Source organism: Eubalaena glacialis, chromosome 13, assembly GCF_028564815.1.
Source record: "Eubalaena glacialis isolate mEubGla1 chromosome 13, mEubGla1.1.hap2.+ XY, whole genome shotgun sequence".
In the NCBI taxonomy this organism is placed as follows: Eukaryota; Metazoa; Chordata; class Mammalia; order Artiodactyla; family Balaenidae; genus Eubalaena; species Eubalaena glacialis.
In genome coordinates, this window is record NC_083728.1 from 27,164,053 (window position 1) to 27,179,856 (window position 15,804).

Consider the following 15,804-nt stretch of genomic DNA (forward strand, 5'->3'; position numbering starts at 1 on the left):
CAGTTTTCATACTGGCTGACCATAGAAAAGTTTAAGCATTTTTCACACACAGTCCCAAGGAAGCCTGAAGCACATACAAGCTCCTCATTTTCCTAGAAACCTGATGCTTTAAAATCACACTTAAAAAATGTTTATAACCTTTTTGTTAAAAATATATATACTGCTTTAGAAACCTTGAAATCATCATCTTGCCACCCCTCTGAGCTACAAAAAATAATTCCAGTGGTACTGCTTTCCAAACCTCTGTTCCCTGACCTTTATCATTTACCACTTCATTCTTACAGGGCTTTGAACTTCAGGAGGTAGCAGGACAAAAGGCTGCTCACCTCTTAGGCAAACCAGAGTCTGACCAGGGCTCCATTAACAATCAAGTTCTCTTTTCTCCCTGAGCTTGCTGAATATCCTGTCAGACAACAGAATACCCCATTTTTCAAAGGTGGATCCAGGCGGCCCTTGAGAATTACTCCAATAAGGAAACTTTTACCAACTGACGGGTCAAAGCCTCCATCAAGACCAAACTACTGCTACCATTAACCAGAGTAAATGGTACGGCTCTACTAAGTAGGCCTTCTATGCAGTACAGAGTGGGAAAGGGTTTGCAATAAAACAGTCAGCCTCCAGTAAATACCGAATGCATCACAAAAGAACAGGAAAGAAAAATATCCAGGGCCGACTTCCTTTTCACACAAAATAGTCTAGATGCTAAAATGTGAGCACAGGAAGGATCTTCACTGAATTTTCACTCTAGGAGGTTTTCAACAGGGCTCCTGGGTCTGGGAAAGATGCCTTGGGTGCTTGGGGAATGGGATGGGGATGGCAGAATCCATGAGAGATGGAGAAGCGGGGTCTTCATGCTTGTTTCAACCAGAGTAGTTTCACAGTCATCTACATCACGCAGCTCCATTTCATGATATAAAAGGTTTTACACCTGAAGTATTTAAACGACCAATCTATTTCAACTTCTCAGTGTTAAAGACAGAGAAGTATAAACGGAGATATTCCATAGGACCTGAGGCACTATGCTGGACCCCCGACCTCAAGCTGACTCCAGTGCTCTTATTACCACCGTATACCACTCACTCTGGTACAGAAAAGAACGACCACGATCAGAAATGCCAATATGATTAATGCAGAGGGCAGAAATTCAAACCAACCGCCCATAACTGAAGAGTACACATCTAAGGATATGAAAAGCTACTTTTGCTTAACAATTATAAGAATTTTCATTACGAGAATGAAACTAACATTCTGAGAAATGTCAAGGAACTCATAAGACGCCTCAAAAAGATGAAGTAACCAAAGATCCTAAAACCTGAAGAAAAACTCTTTATTCTGAATTGGCATAATGAAAATAAATCAAACTCAAAAGGTAGGGCTGTGGGTTCTAGTCCCAACTCGGCCAAATGCATTTGTTGCAAGGACACATGGTCATGGATAAACCTAATCTGTTAGAAGTTCAGTTTTCTACCTGCAAAATGCAAATGAACCATATGATTTGAGAGCCCCTTCCACACTAAAATTCTAGGATTCTACGCACTAAAAAGATCATGTATTTGATAAAGCTAACACGGACTATAAGAGACATCATCTAAAAACGTCACTACCATTTTATATGAAAGAAGAAATTCTTTTTTCTAACAAAGATGATGACCAAAGTTCAAAACTAAAAAGCATAACATGATATCTAAAAGATACCTAAAACATTCAAACTGTTTCGAATGGCTCAGTTTCTGCCTTCAGCAATTAGAAGAACCACATCATGGCCACAGCCTGAGAAAGATTTATTTCTTTTTTTTCTTTTTTGCCACACCACGCATGGCATGTGGGATCTTAGTTCCCCAACTAGGGATCAAACCCACGCCCCCTGCACTGGAAGCGTGGAGTTTCAACCACTGGACCACTGGGGAGGTCCCAAGATTTATTTCTAGTGTCAGCAGATTCTTTCACAGATTAACGTAGAATTGCTCTAAAGACAGCAAGAAAAAAAAAAGGGTTCTTAGAAGTTGCCTTGCTGAGAAGAAAAAATAACCCAGAATATGCATATTCTATAATAAAACATATAAAAGAAAGGCAGACTACAAGGAGAACTAGTTGGCTTAAGATCTTGATGATGCTATCTTCTACTTTCCATTCAGCCAATATTTATTACATTATGTACTATTTGCCAGACACAGGAGATACAGTGAAAACCAAGTCCCTGCACTGACATTCAAGTGGAGGGAGGCTAATGATAACCAAGTAACCAAACAAACAAGGTAGGACTGTGAAACAACCAAAACCCTCATAGTGTTGTGGAACTGGAACTACCGTTAGAGAAAGCCTCACTGAGAAGATACTTTTGGACTAACAACCAAATGACAAGAAGTTACCCCAGAGCTTTCCAGACAGAGGGGCTAGCAAGTGCAAGGGCTCTGAGGTGGACACAAGTTTGGGGCCTTTGAGAAACAGAGTGAATGAAGGCCAGGGTGGCTGAAGTATAATGACCAAGGAGAAGGTGTCAGGAGAGATCAGAGAGGTAGGCAAGGGCCAAGCAGGATAGTGGTATGATATGACTTGCATTTTTAGAAGCCCACTTTGCTTGATGTGCACCTATCAAAAATCAAAATGGATTCTGGTACTGCCTTGCAAATGACAGACTCTATGATTTGACTGTATGGAAGTCTCCTCAGTATTTAATGGTAATATAAATAGTTCTGGAATCACTGCAAGTGTGGAGTTGTATATGAAAAATTTAATTGTAGATCTATAAATAACATTGTGAAACTGCAAAAATTACCTCCCTCTCTTCCTCCATTTGCTTTTCTTTTATTTGCAAACAGTGAATTTTAATGGATGGATACTTTAAGTGTAGTCATTTATTTTTTTACCAGGAAGATTTTTTAATACTTTAAAAATATATATTCTACATATTAAAAAGATTCAACTGGACTTGTTAATTGAATTAAAGGACCCCCTAAGGCTGAGCCCTATATCACTACATGAGGTATAATAAAGTGCAAATGGCCATCACACCTTGACTTGAGCATCATTCCACAATAAAACTGAACAATTTTCAGATGACTGCAGTCATGCCTGACAGTGAGTGCTGCAGTGACCACTCACCAACCCAGGTTAAACTCACCAATGACACAAACACCTAGTCACAAAAGCCAAGTAGTTCAGCATGAAAGTCATAAAAATGTAGAACACTACAAAGGAGCTCTCACTGGTTTTACAAGGATAGGAAATTCCAAGTGTAAAAAACAATATAAATCCCACCTCTAACCAGGCAATGATGGACACTGACAACTGACTTCAGGAAAAGCTTAAGAAAAGCAATTCAAAACAAGAATTCAAAGCATGGATAGATTTCATCTATCCCACACATCCCTGAGGACTAATTCTAAGGCCTGATGCAAGCATCTACATATGAAGTGTCAAATGTACCATCTCATTACCCAGAACAACTTTTATCAGAGAAGGAACCCTGTGGCATGCCCCCAAAGACTCCAGCTTATCAGTAAAGCTTTGGTAACCATAGATAAGGTCACACAAATGTATTCAGAACTGAAAAAACTCCTATTTTCAACTAAGTAGTGGAACCACATGGTTTCTGACCTTGATGGCCCACTAGAAGAGATGTCCAAGCAGTGGGGAGAAAAATACCAAGCCATTCTGCACATGCTTCTCCTTAACACATGAGAAAAACAGACCAAAAAAATGCCACAGGACTTCCCTGGTGGCGCAGTGGTTAAGAACCTACCTGCCAATGCAGGGGACGAGGGTTCGAGCCCTGGTCCGGGAAGATCCCACATGCCACAGAGCAACTAAGCCCGTGCGCCACAACTACTGAGCCTGCGCATCTAGAGCCCGTGCTCCGCAACAAGAGAAGCCACCTCAATGAGAAGCCTGCGCACCGCAACGAAGAGTAGCCCCCGCTAGCCACAACTAGAGAAAGCCTGCGCGCAGCAACGAAGACCCAACTCAGCCAAAAATAAATAAATAAATAAAGGCATAAAGAATATTTTTAGAACTAGAAAAAAACTGAATATGGACTATATATTATATACTACCATATCATTAAGTTTCTTGACTATAACAATGGTATTGTGGTTATGTAGGATAATGTCCTTGCTCCTAAGACATACATTCTAAGATATGTAGGGGTGAAGTACCAGTACTAGTTGAACACTTTTAAATGGTTCTGGGAAAAAAAGCATACATATGTAGAGAGGGATAAAGCAAATGTGGCAAACCTGTAACAATTAGGAAGAAAGCAAGATAGGTGGGGTGTTCAGTGTAGTACTCCAATTTTTCTGTAGGTTTGAAATTTCTTCAAATGAGGATAAAAAAGGAAAAAATGCACCACCTTGCACTTTATTCAGCAGACCTGGGTCCTCGGGTGATGAGGATGGTAATCAGCTGGTTCAGATTTTTGGTATCCTTTCTTATCCATTCCCAAATAACAATAAAGTAAATGCCTGCACAACTTCTGGAAGATAGCGTGGTGATAATGAGGCAATTAATAAGACTAATCGACACTTCAGACTCTCAAGGAGCCCCAGGAGGGGCGGGGGCGGCGGTGGAGAATAAGGTGTGCCTGTATGTATCAATACCATCATGGCAAATCTATTAACTGAATACAACAAGCGGCAAAGCTATAAGGAAATTATAATCCAATTTTTTCAAACATTATTAACATAAATTATCATTTAGGTTACAAATCGCAGAATTTATGGGCTACCTTCACTTTCTCTGTTGCATTTTACTTTGTAGCATTTGCATGTCGCTTTCTAACAGGTCAAAATATTAAAAGAGACACGCACGGATAGCATGCACGGATAATCAACCAAGCTAAAAGTCTACCAGGGATTTCCCTTGTAGCACAGTGGTTAAGAATCTGCCTGCCAATGCAGGAGACATGGGTTCGAGCCCTGGTCCAGGAAGATCCCACATGCCACAGAGCAACTAAGCCTGTGTGCCACAACTACTGACCCTGCGCTCTAGAACCCGCAAGCCACAACTACTGAGCCCACGTGCCGCAACTACTGAAGCCCATGTGCCTAGAGCCCATGCTCTGCAACAAGAGAAGCCACCACAATGAGAAGCCCCTGCACACCGCAACAAATAGTAGCCCCCGCTCACCGCAACTAGAGAAAGCCCGCATGCAGCAACGAAGACCCAATGCAGCCAAAATAATAAATAAATAAATTTATTTAAAAAAAAAATTATTAAGCATGGACTATGCCAAGAATTCTGCCCAGAGACAAATTACAAGGACAAATGAAACTCAATTCCTATCCTTAAGGTATCCATAGAAATAGGTATTTCTCCTCCCTCTTAAAAGAGAAATGTTCCATTAACAGGCACATTTGTAACACATATAATACACACAACTATAATTATACATAATTACCTATAATTACAATATATATAATAATATATAATAGAAAAATGCCATTAACAAGCAATTAAGGATAAGGAACCTAAAGGAATATCATACAGGGTACCATTTATTAAGGACTGACTGTGTCAGGGAGGCATACACCACCATAAAGAGGGGTTAAATCTGTCCCAGGTTACAAAGCTAAATTTTGAACTCAGGGCTCTGACTCTTCCAAGGCTCAGTTCCTGACATTACATTATGCTGCCTTTTAAAGTCTGAAATACTACAAATAAAAACCATATAGAGAACAGCACAGATATCTGAATGTAAGATACATCTGATGTGTACCTAAAGATCAAGTTTTATGACCACAGGTTATACAGTTGGTATTTGTTCAAGTGTTTAATTTTTAATTAAAGAAAACAAGTCTATCAAAACAAAACTAAAAGAGAAAAGTCTGTTTACGGACTACTGCAATTTATAACTACATTATGGGAGATTATAAGGATCAGCATCAAATTTTCAGTTTCTCACCATCAACAGGTCAACTATGTCTAAGTTAGGAGTCAGCAAACTACACCCCCAAGCCAAATCTAGCCCACTGCTTGTTTTTATAAATAAAGTTTTATTGGAACACACCCATGCCCATTCGTTTGTGCATTCTCTGTGGCTGCTTTCCTGCTTCAGTGGCAGAGTTGAATAGTTACGATAGAGACATTGTGGCCCACAAAACCTACAATATTTATTTTCTGGTCCTTTACAGAAAAAAATCTGCCAATCCCTGGTTTAAATGATGTATATCACAAATGGTAGAAAAATAATTAGCTTGTTCATTTCAGCTCTATTTAAGCTTATGAACTGAGCCTGATTTAAGTTCTCTTCCTTTGTAATTAGTGTCACTTGGTAAATGCTGAGTTTTTGAATTTCCACAAGTATTTTCACATTTCAGTTATTTTCCATAGAGTAGGTCTTACTTGGCTGTCCAGTAATTTATCCTTCACATATTATTACAAACAAAACTATAATTAAGGCACATTTGCAATTACCCCCACACATACTTATCCCTCTGTTGCATACAATCTGCAGATATAAACAAGGAAAAACTGAATACAGACACAATAGCTGATACGACTAAATAATTCCTAATATTCTGTTCACACTAGAACATCTCAATGCGCCATTTCAGAAAAACAGCATCAGCATCACCTGCCTGCCTATTAGAAATGCAAATTCATGGGCCACAGTCCAGACCTACCAGGTGATTCTTATGAACCCTAAAAGTTGAAGAACCACTGCACTAAAGTAGAGTTTATATTACTTACCTTGAGTGTAAAAAGGCTGATTCGGCCAGGTAGTTTATAAAATAACCCCTCTCCTCCTCTTGAATTGGAATGTAGCATGGCATTAAGACATGCAAGAGGGGATGTCCCACTGTAAAAACATACAAGGATGGAAGAAGGTCATACAAATCAATATGTCTACTTACTCAAAGCTCTAATACCCTTTAACTCACTCTTAAATCAAGAAAAAGAGAAAGAAATATAAAAGAAAACATCCCATGACAAGAATTCTACTTTGAAAGTGGCAAAAGAGCAACAAATGAAATTCACATAAATCACACCCAGAGAGCTCTGGGATAAGACATGCTATCTGATATCTCCACTCCATACCTGACAATTCTTCAGTGCCTTCTGACAATATGAACCAAACTCTCAAGAAATTTAGAAACACTACACAATGATTTTTCAGGTACACTCAGGAGTTTTGAAAAAAAAAATTACCCAATATTTTTATTTACCCAAAATATTTAAATTTTAATGTTAATTAAAAACAAAACCGAGAGTTTCCTAGCATCTATATTCCAACCTGCATATCATGCTCAGAAACTGCCACATAACATATTCAACACAAAAACCACAGAATCACTGGTGCTGTCCCAAAAAAATAAGCACACTTTTTTTTTTCCAGTTAACATTTTCTAATAAACACACAAAAGGAACAGTATTTCATTTGCTTTTTCTCAGTTGGGAAGGGGGAAAGATGGGTTTTATTTTATATCTACCCAGGAGCAATAATTTAAATTTGAATATAAAAAGTCAAATGGATTTAGTACCCAATAATGCTCAAACATTAAACCAAAAAAAGAGATAGCATATTAAGTTATATCATGGTCCCTGCTACAACAGTAGGTCGCAAAACAATGACAACTCATGTGAGTTAGCGACTACTTACTAAATCTTAAAATAGAAAAGCTGTCAAAAACACAGACAAATGCCCATTATTAATATTAACTGAGTTCGGCGCTAGCATGTTAGTGCTAGGGTTCACCTGTGCACCTTCTCTTCCCTCTCCCCAGCATGTTAAATAAATATAAATATCTCAAGTAAAGCCTCTCAGCATTTTTCAGAATTAGAGGCCCTAATTTATGCAGAGTGTTTAAAATAAATTCTGAGTCTAAAAAAGCCATTAAAAAAAACCCTATTACTTATTTGGCTTTGGAACACACTGGATGTTAAAAAAAAAAAAAAATTTCACCAAGAACCAATCTTTAAAAGAAACCTTGTGCAGAATCTGGAGTATCAAGTGGGTGTGCTAATGTCTCTGCTACAGTGGGGAAAGGCATGCTGGCAGAGTCTTTCTTGAAACAGTGTGACTCCTACACACTATACCTCTGTCTACAAATCACAGAGCTGCTCACTCATCACGAGCCACCATGGCTGCTTCATAATTCCTGTAAGAGCTAGAAGCAGAAACAAGTTAGGTTCTCAACTCCATCTGTCCCAAAGGGACTAATTTACCTTCTATAGGCACAGTGGTCCAACAGCAGTGCAGACAGCAGCATGATGGGAAATAGCCCATAAAAACAAAACAAAACAAAAAAAACAATTATAACACTACACAGTGCATAGGTAGTATTTAAATGAATGTATCTAGACAATCCTGATCTTCCCTCCCCACAAAACGTCAGCTAGAGAATGTTTGAACTGACAACTGGAAAGTGAGGATCTTTTGATCCTAAAAGATCAATTTCAAGCAGCTAAAGCTTAACCAGCAAAATATATGCTGTCTGTTCTGAATCCCAAGAAGGAACTGTGTTGTGCTCTCCTCTTTCATTTTAATTTTAAAAAAAGGTTGGGGTGAGGAGAGAAAGGATTCAGGACAGGCACTGGTTTTTGTTTGTGCCTGCAATTCTTTCTGTGTTTCCAATTTGTTGCTTCTCTAGGAAAAATATATCATAGGATAAGAAAATCAAGGTCACCTCCAAATTTAGTATGCTCATATCATGAATGCCTAGAATCAGTACGGGGGAAAAAAGCCAGTGGGTTTTATGGTGATTAGACCACCCTTCTTTGATCCTAAAACAAAGGACTTCAAAGATATGGTATAGAGAGAAGGGAAGTTTTAGACACGATGGAGCCTATCAGAGTCTGTCCCTTCTCTATCACTGAAACTTGCAAAACAGAGTACACGAGAAAAGTGCTGACTCCTTACACAAAAAACAAGCTGCATGTCGAAATTTATGGGAGAGCAAGGATAGGGAAAGCCACTGCACCTCTGATCAAAACAAATGAATGTTTAGCCACTCCCACCCTCCACCCAGAGGACACACAACATGGGAGATAGTTCCACACCACCACCAGACGTGTGTGTGTGTGTGTACACATATATGCACATGCGGACTTTCTAATATCACTGCCTGAGTGCAGGAAGACACGTGTCCTAGGAAACCCTCACATTAAGCAACAAGAGCCATACAAACCTCATTTCCTTTAGTCCTTCTGCCTCTATGACCTGCAGAATCTGTTTTGGTGTCATTGGAGCGTCTGAGTAGTTTTCTAGTACCTGAAGAAATATAAATGTTCTGACTTCAGTGTGCAACTTCTATTTACATCCATCACTATATAACATGGGCTACAATTCTGCTATGAGGTACCGCTGCTGACAATTAGTCTTTCCACAGACAAAATTACTTCCGAAACTAAATTACACATATATCTTAACTAGTTGCTGAAAGTGACTGCAATTAGATGAAATATTCTAATTCTCAATTCTGAAAACACACAACCTCTTAGCATACATGTTATGACATGTGGGGCCTTAGCAACCTTGATTACCGCTTAACTTGATGCTGTTAATACAGTTAAACCACAGAATACGTAGTTTTCTATGTAATAAATTATAAGACAGAAATGCATTCAGATTTTCTTTCCCAAGGAACTTTGATTAGTACCCATATTTTTTTATCTTTTTTTTTTTTTTTTTGGGCCACACTTGCGGGATCTTAGTTCCCCAAACAGGGACTGAACCTGTGCCCTTGGCAGTGAAAGCACAGAGTCCTAACCACTGGACCACCAGGGAATTCCCAGTACCCATATTTTTTAAATGATGGCTTTTGTGCCACTGGGTTGTGAAATTCTGTTGTTAACTGCCACAGTACATTTTGCCATTTGGCAACATGATGCTGTGATCCTATATGATTGGTGCAAGCAAACAATGAGAAATGGAACATCCCACTTACGTTAGCGACATCTATCACTAAGTCCTGGCAGTAAGGTCATAGTGAGCAGCCGGAGCTCTCTCACTTGAAGAAGCTGAGTTGTTTCAGAAATGTTATTCTTCTCAGGGAGGAAAAAAGAGAGGCTGGCAATATCTCTATACCATCTCTACCAGTGCAGCTGCTGAGGTTACTCCAAACCACACCAACATCTCGCAGTCATTTAACAACCGTAACAACGAAGAACTGTACTGCTCTGTCACAAGTAAAATGTACAGCCAGAAGCCTGACAGCACTGCTGCGAAGGTTCTCTCTGTGGAAGAACATGAGCCCTGAGCACTAAAGGAAGTCAAGTTTTGGAGGAGTAGCTGCTGAAATAAAACCTCTGTCTACCATGGTCCCATTCTTAGCCTCTCTCTGTTCAGTTTTTACATTCTCCTTGGTGTCATTACCATCTCTCAGTTTCAACTACTACCCAAATTCTAATAACTCCCAAATCTCTACCTCTAGCCTGGACTGCAGACTGCTCCCCAAGCTTCAGACTCCAAATACTCAGTTCTGTACTGGACGTCCCACATGCTCACCTACTCTAATTCTTCCCCCCCCCTTCTAACATTCCTCTCGTTGGTCAGCAGCCTGTCTCATCACCTAATTCAGAAACCCAAGCATCACCCTTCACTCTCACCTGTCCCCCAGTCCCCACCACCAGTTTCTGACCCGACCTGACACAATAGCCTTTTCGCTAATATCCCTGCAACCAGCCCTGCTTTCCTCAAATTCACTCGTACTCCGCTGCCATCCTTCATTCAACAAATACGTGAAATACTCACTTTGTGCTAGGGACAATTCTAAAAATTCACCAGTAAAAAAAGACCAAATCCCCGTTTTTGCAGAACTTACCCTGCTATAGCCCCAGTTCAGTCCAACAAAATAAACCTGCCCTCATCACTTTCCCACTTTAAAGTCCTTCAACAGCAACCTAATTATATACAGCGAAAGCTGAAGCTTCCAGAGACCACTAGCCCACTGGAAAAGCACAGGCTTTAGAACTAGACAGACCTGGTTCTAAGGAATTCAAATTCTGGTCTTCTAAACTTGGGCAAGTTACCTACCCACCCTAAGCCTAGGCTCCTTCGTTTGTGAAGGAAGGATGCTGAGATCTTCCTCTCAGAGTTGCTGTAGAGATTAGAGATAATGTATGAGTGCTTACAGTGCCTGGCACAAAGTAGGTGTGTGCTGGCCTGGCGTACAAGGCCCTCACAATCTGATCTCTGCCTGTCTCTCTGATACTCCACAAACTTTATGTTCCAATAACTATGTGTAGTTCTACCCAGTTCCCACACTCTCCACCCTGCAAATAAACACACACACTCCTATTTTTTGTTACCAGCTCCTGCTTACGTCCTCTGTGACAGGCCTAACTCCCACTCACCCTTCAAGATTCAGTTCGGAAAGCACCTTCCTCCAGGAAGCCTTCTCTGCTCTCTGCCAGACAGTTCAATGTCTCTTTTCAGTGCCCCATAGTTGCACAACACTGATAATTTATCTTCCAAAGCAGGACACTTGAGAGTAAAAGGAGGAGCTATTCATAATTATGCTTAGACAATGAGCAGGAACCAGGATGTCTATTACCATTTATACATCTATGATGGCACTTACCATGCCTGTAATGAAATTCTATTCACCTGTCTGGACCTTCTCCATCCCCAGAAAAACCATAAACTCCTCAAGGGCAAACCTTATCCATCTTTGTATTCCAAGAACCTAAGTGCCAAGTTAAGCAGTATTGACTTGAACAAACCCACAATACAAGCTACTAATGTTCACTGCCACAGATATAACTTCTTTGATACTAATTGTAAGCTAAGCTAGTGAATTTTTGTATGCTAATTTTTTTTTTTTTTTAAAGAAGCATGACTCTGAAAAATTAGCTACCAGTTATTTAAACAGCAGTCAGGAAGAGCCTGAGAATCTAAGAGAGAGGAAACAAAATCTCTAAAGGGAAGTTAGATCAAAAGATACAAAGTTTTCACTTTTATTAAAACTGTATATGCCTCCGGCTTTTAGTATAAGAACAATTCAGCAGTGTTCTATCCCTAGTCTTTCTAAAGCATACTTAAAAAAAAAAAAAAAAAAGTATCTCTTCTCCAACTTCAAAGGGAAAAAAATGTTTGATGTAAGAATGGTCAGTCATGAATCAAAGTGAAAGATAAAGCATGCAATGAAGAGTTTCTCAAAGCCAGGGAGAATCCATTTAAGGGCATTCAATCTAAAGGGAAATCCACTCAGCTATTTCTCCCAAACAAATTGTTCCTAACAAGTAGGAGGATTTATACCGACCCAACCCCCAAAAGTCTACCTCCTACATCTAGGAAAAAACAAGACTACAAAATGTTTGAAAGAAGAATATCTACTTCTCAACAACATAATTAACAGCTGCAAAAATCAACCTCCTGGGGCTTACTACACTACTGAAATTGTCCAGAAGTCTCTTCTTTCCTACCAAAATAGTTTTAAAAGGGTTCCTGGTATCACTTTAGCCACCAATGTGAGCAAGGTCGGGAGCAATATGAAACTGCCCCCAAGCAAGTGCATCTGATCGCCTCTGCAAGCACTCCAAATTCACCTGTCCAAAGAGTAATTAGATCTAATCTACTGCCCTACCATTATAGCTCACTGGAGTCAAGCTTTTCTCTAGCCAGTATAAGTGCTCACAAACTCTCCAGCCCTTGGTTTGTTACAACAATTTTTTTTTCCCCAAATGAAGAGAGAACTCTAAAAGTTCCCCCTCGCTCACCAACTAGTCCCATCCAAAGGGACAGAAAATTCTAAACAAAAAAACAATAAAAGACAGGCAAAACTACACACCATATTCCCACAAGTCATCTTTCATGTGTTTAAGAGCACCACAAGTAATTCCAAGTAGGACTTACTATTTTTTAATGAAGAACCATAGAAGTAAAAGAAGAGAAAGAACTTACTGGGATAATCTGGCATGAGTTGAGCCAATGATAAAACAGAAATAGCAACCTAGATACTGGAGTGCAGATCACAGTATATTCAAGAACCTAAAGAGGCTTAAGAGTGGACCCCAAATTCCTAGAGACTTTCAACTGGGAAGAGCCAACAAAGCTTTGAGACAAGCAGACTTTAGAACTCTGTCAAGACATAAATAACACAGGATTTAAAGGTACTTTCACCTACCTCTAACAAGTAAAACTCTGGCAAGCAAATTTCCTTTTGGTGCCCAAAGTCATAAACACCTGCAGAACAGAAACTCAGAAGAGAATTTCAATGAACAGACTCAACCTCCAGGAGAAAGAGAGCATGTCCTTTTGGCTCTCCTCTACTCTCCTTCAGGCCTAAATTTGTTTCCAGGTAAAGCAACAATGGAGAAATCCTGAAACTACCAAGAGATCCTGAAAGCTAACCAAAGCTTCCAAATCTGACTGAACCTGCAAAAAGTATTGTACTTCAAAATCTTCAAATTTCATATGCCAAACCAAAACAAATTAACTGAAGCACAAAACTTCAGCATACAAACTAATTGCTACTTCTGTTTCTTGGGCAACAAATGCCTGGGGAAGATGATCAGGTACACCAGTTTAATTTCTCCTATAAACCAAACAGTGTTAGCTCTTTTAAGTCAATAACTGAGTTTTACAGGCTCCAAGAAAGAAAAAGGTGTACCAAAGATTTGTAAAAACCTCCAACACATATTTGTCTTTTTTTGCACAACACCTTTGAGGCAGGAACCCTACTTCCCAATAAAATGAAAGATTAGAAGGTTGAGCTTCATTCATCATTAAAAGTGAATTACAGCAATTACATATAAACTACAGGGTGTCATGAGACAAGTATACTATCTGCACTATAGCCCTGCTTTGTGACAGTTATGAGGAAGTGACATCTCTGAGACAAGCATAACCTGTTACTATTGTCATCAGCAAGATTTTATAAGAACATGTCTCAAAGTGTCTTAGCTTTCTGGGTGCAAAGCCAAAAGGAATATATTTCACTTGCAAGTCCTCTGACACTTTAAGAACAGAAAATTCACAACCCCCATTACCAGGCAGCTTCAAATACTCAAATTACTCTCTCCTTTGCTAAGTCCTCACTGAGCATTATCTTCAGAGACACTTGGTCTTTGCCCAACACTTCATGTATACATGCACCAGAACACTAAGGAATAGAGAACACACGCATACATTCTTTGCAAAGTGTAGTTAGTTCTCTGCAGAGTGCCTATTTCCAGTCTAGCTTGTGAAGTCCGGTCAGCAGAATCTCAGAAGTGTGGTACGTGGGCCACCTGCTTTACAACCAACCCGAGAAGCTGGTTAAAATGAAGATATTCAAGCTCTACTCCAGAATCTCAGACTCAGTAGGTCTTAAGTAGGGCCCTAGGATGAGCATTCCTAACAACCTCCCCAGGTGTCCCCACAGGACACTAAAGTTTGAGAACCAAGGCTCAGGGTTCAACCTGGGAGTAAGCATTTGCTTCCCTCCACACACCTGGTTTAGATTGCGAAAGCTCAAAATGCCACTCGCGTCCTTGAAACTGGGGGCTCTTTCCAACCCCTGGAGTCAAACGCACCACCCCACTGCCCACCAGGAAGCGAGGGAGGAGCTTCCGACCCTTCCCGGAAACCTAACTCCCCCGAGTGCATAAACGAAGCTTCCCCAGACCCCCTAGAAGCTGCCAAATAGTGGGGGAGGGGAGGCGGGGGCCCCGCCGCCCGGAGGGGTAGGAGCCGGCCTGCCAGCTCGACCCCTCCGCAGGAATTTAGAGGGGGGACGTGCAAAAAAAGGCGCCACCTCCGACCCGGCGGGGGACCTCTCCCCACCCAACGCCTTGGGGGATTGTCCCTTTCCAGCAGGAAGGGTGGCCCGCCCCCTCCTACAGTGGGCAGGGCTTCGCCCCTCCCCCCTCCCAGTGGGGGGTGCTCGGCGAGCCAACCCCCCCACGCCCCCCATCGAGCCCCCCTCGGCGGCCCGCCTCACCAGGCGCGCGGCCTCTGCCCACGTGCGCTCCTTCTTCCTCTTCTGTTTGTCCTTCATCCTCCTCCTCCCGGGCGGCGGCGGCGGCGGCGGCGGCGGCGGCGGCGGCGGCGGCGGCGGCGGCTCCACGCGGGACCTCCGGGCGGGGCGGGCTGGGGCGGCGGCGCGGGGCTGGGGCGGCGGCGGCGGCGGCGGCGGGGGGCGCGTGGCGGCGGCGGCGCGCGAGAACTCGGGTGCGGCCGGGGAGAGGGGGCGGGCGCGCGGGGACCGGCTGGCGCTAGACCCGGCGCGAGGGCGGCGGTGGGGGAGGGGTGGCGGCTCCACGCGCCCGCGCTGCGTCAGTTGCCCGCGGCGGCGGCAGCAGCGGCGAAGGAGAAGGAGGTAGCCCCGCGATCGCTAAGGAATGCGGCGGCTCCGCATAACCACGGGGTCAGAGGTCACGGCTCCGGCCTCCGCTTTCCCGCTCTGCTGCGAGGCCAAGACTGGACTGGCGGCGGGGCGGGAAGGCGAGACGCGGCTTTCCCTTCGGCGCCCGGGTGTGTGCGTGTCTGCCGTGGGTGTGTGTGAGTGTGTGTGAAGAGTGAGGAGGGGGAGTGTGGGGTTTTTTTTTTTTTGAACAAAAACAAACCGAAAGGGCGGCTGGGAGTCGTAGTCCCGGCTGTCTCTCTGGCCTCCCTCGCTCCGGAAGAATATGGCTGAGTGAAACTCTTGGACCACACTTCCCAGCGTGCCCCGCGGCCCGTCTTTTCCGCCCTCCCCTCCCTGCCTCTGCCCCGCGCAGAGCTCGATAAGGAAGGGGGCCGGACCGTCGTTCGGGAAAGGGGCTGGGCGGAGTCTCGCGAGGTGCGGGAACTGGCTGGGGGCCTGAGGCATTCTGGGAGGCGATGCTGGGAAGGGGCGGTGGCCCTGTGCTCCACCACCCTGAGCTCTGTTCAACCCCTTCGGC

At 42.5% G+C, this 15,804-nt stretch overlaps 1 protein-coding gene across 1 annotated transcript in view; it reads right to left on the minus strand.

The window, feature by feature from the left end:
• Positions 1–14,963, minus strand: part of ASXL1 (ASXL transcriptional regulator 1) — a 67,326-nt gene extending 52,363 nt beyond the window's left edge. The window contains exons 1-4 of the mRNA XM_061208427.1: positions 14,862–14,963; positions 9,126–9,208; positions 8,164–8,166; positions 6,688–6,796 (exon numbers count right to left, since the gene is read on the minus strand). Of these exons, the coding sequence (XP_061064410.1) occupies positions 6,688–6,796; positions 8,164–8,166; positions 9,126–9,208; positions 14,862–14,918 (252 nt within the window). The 5' untranslated portion in view covers positions 14,919–14,963. The remainder of the gene's footprint in view (positions 1–6,687; positions 6,797–8,163; positions 8,167–9,125; positions 9,209–14,861) is intronic.
• Positions 14,964–15,804: the final 841 nt, after the last annotated feature.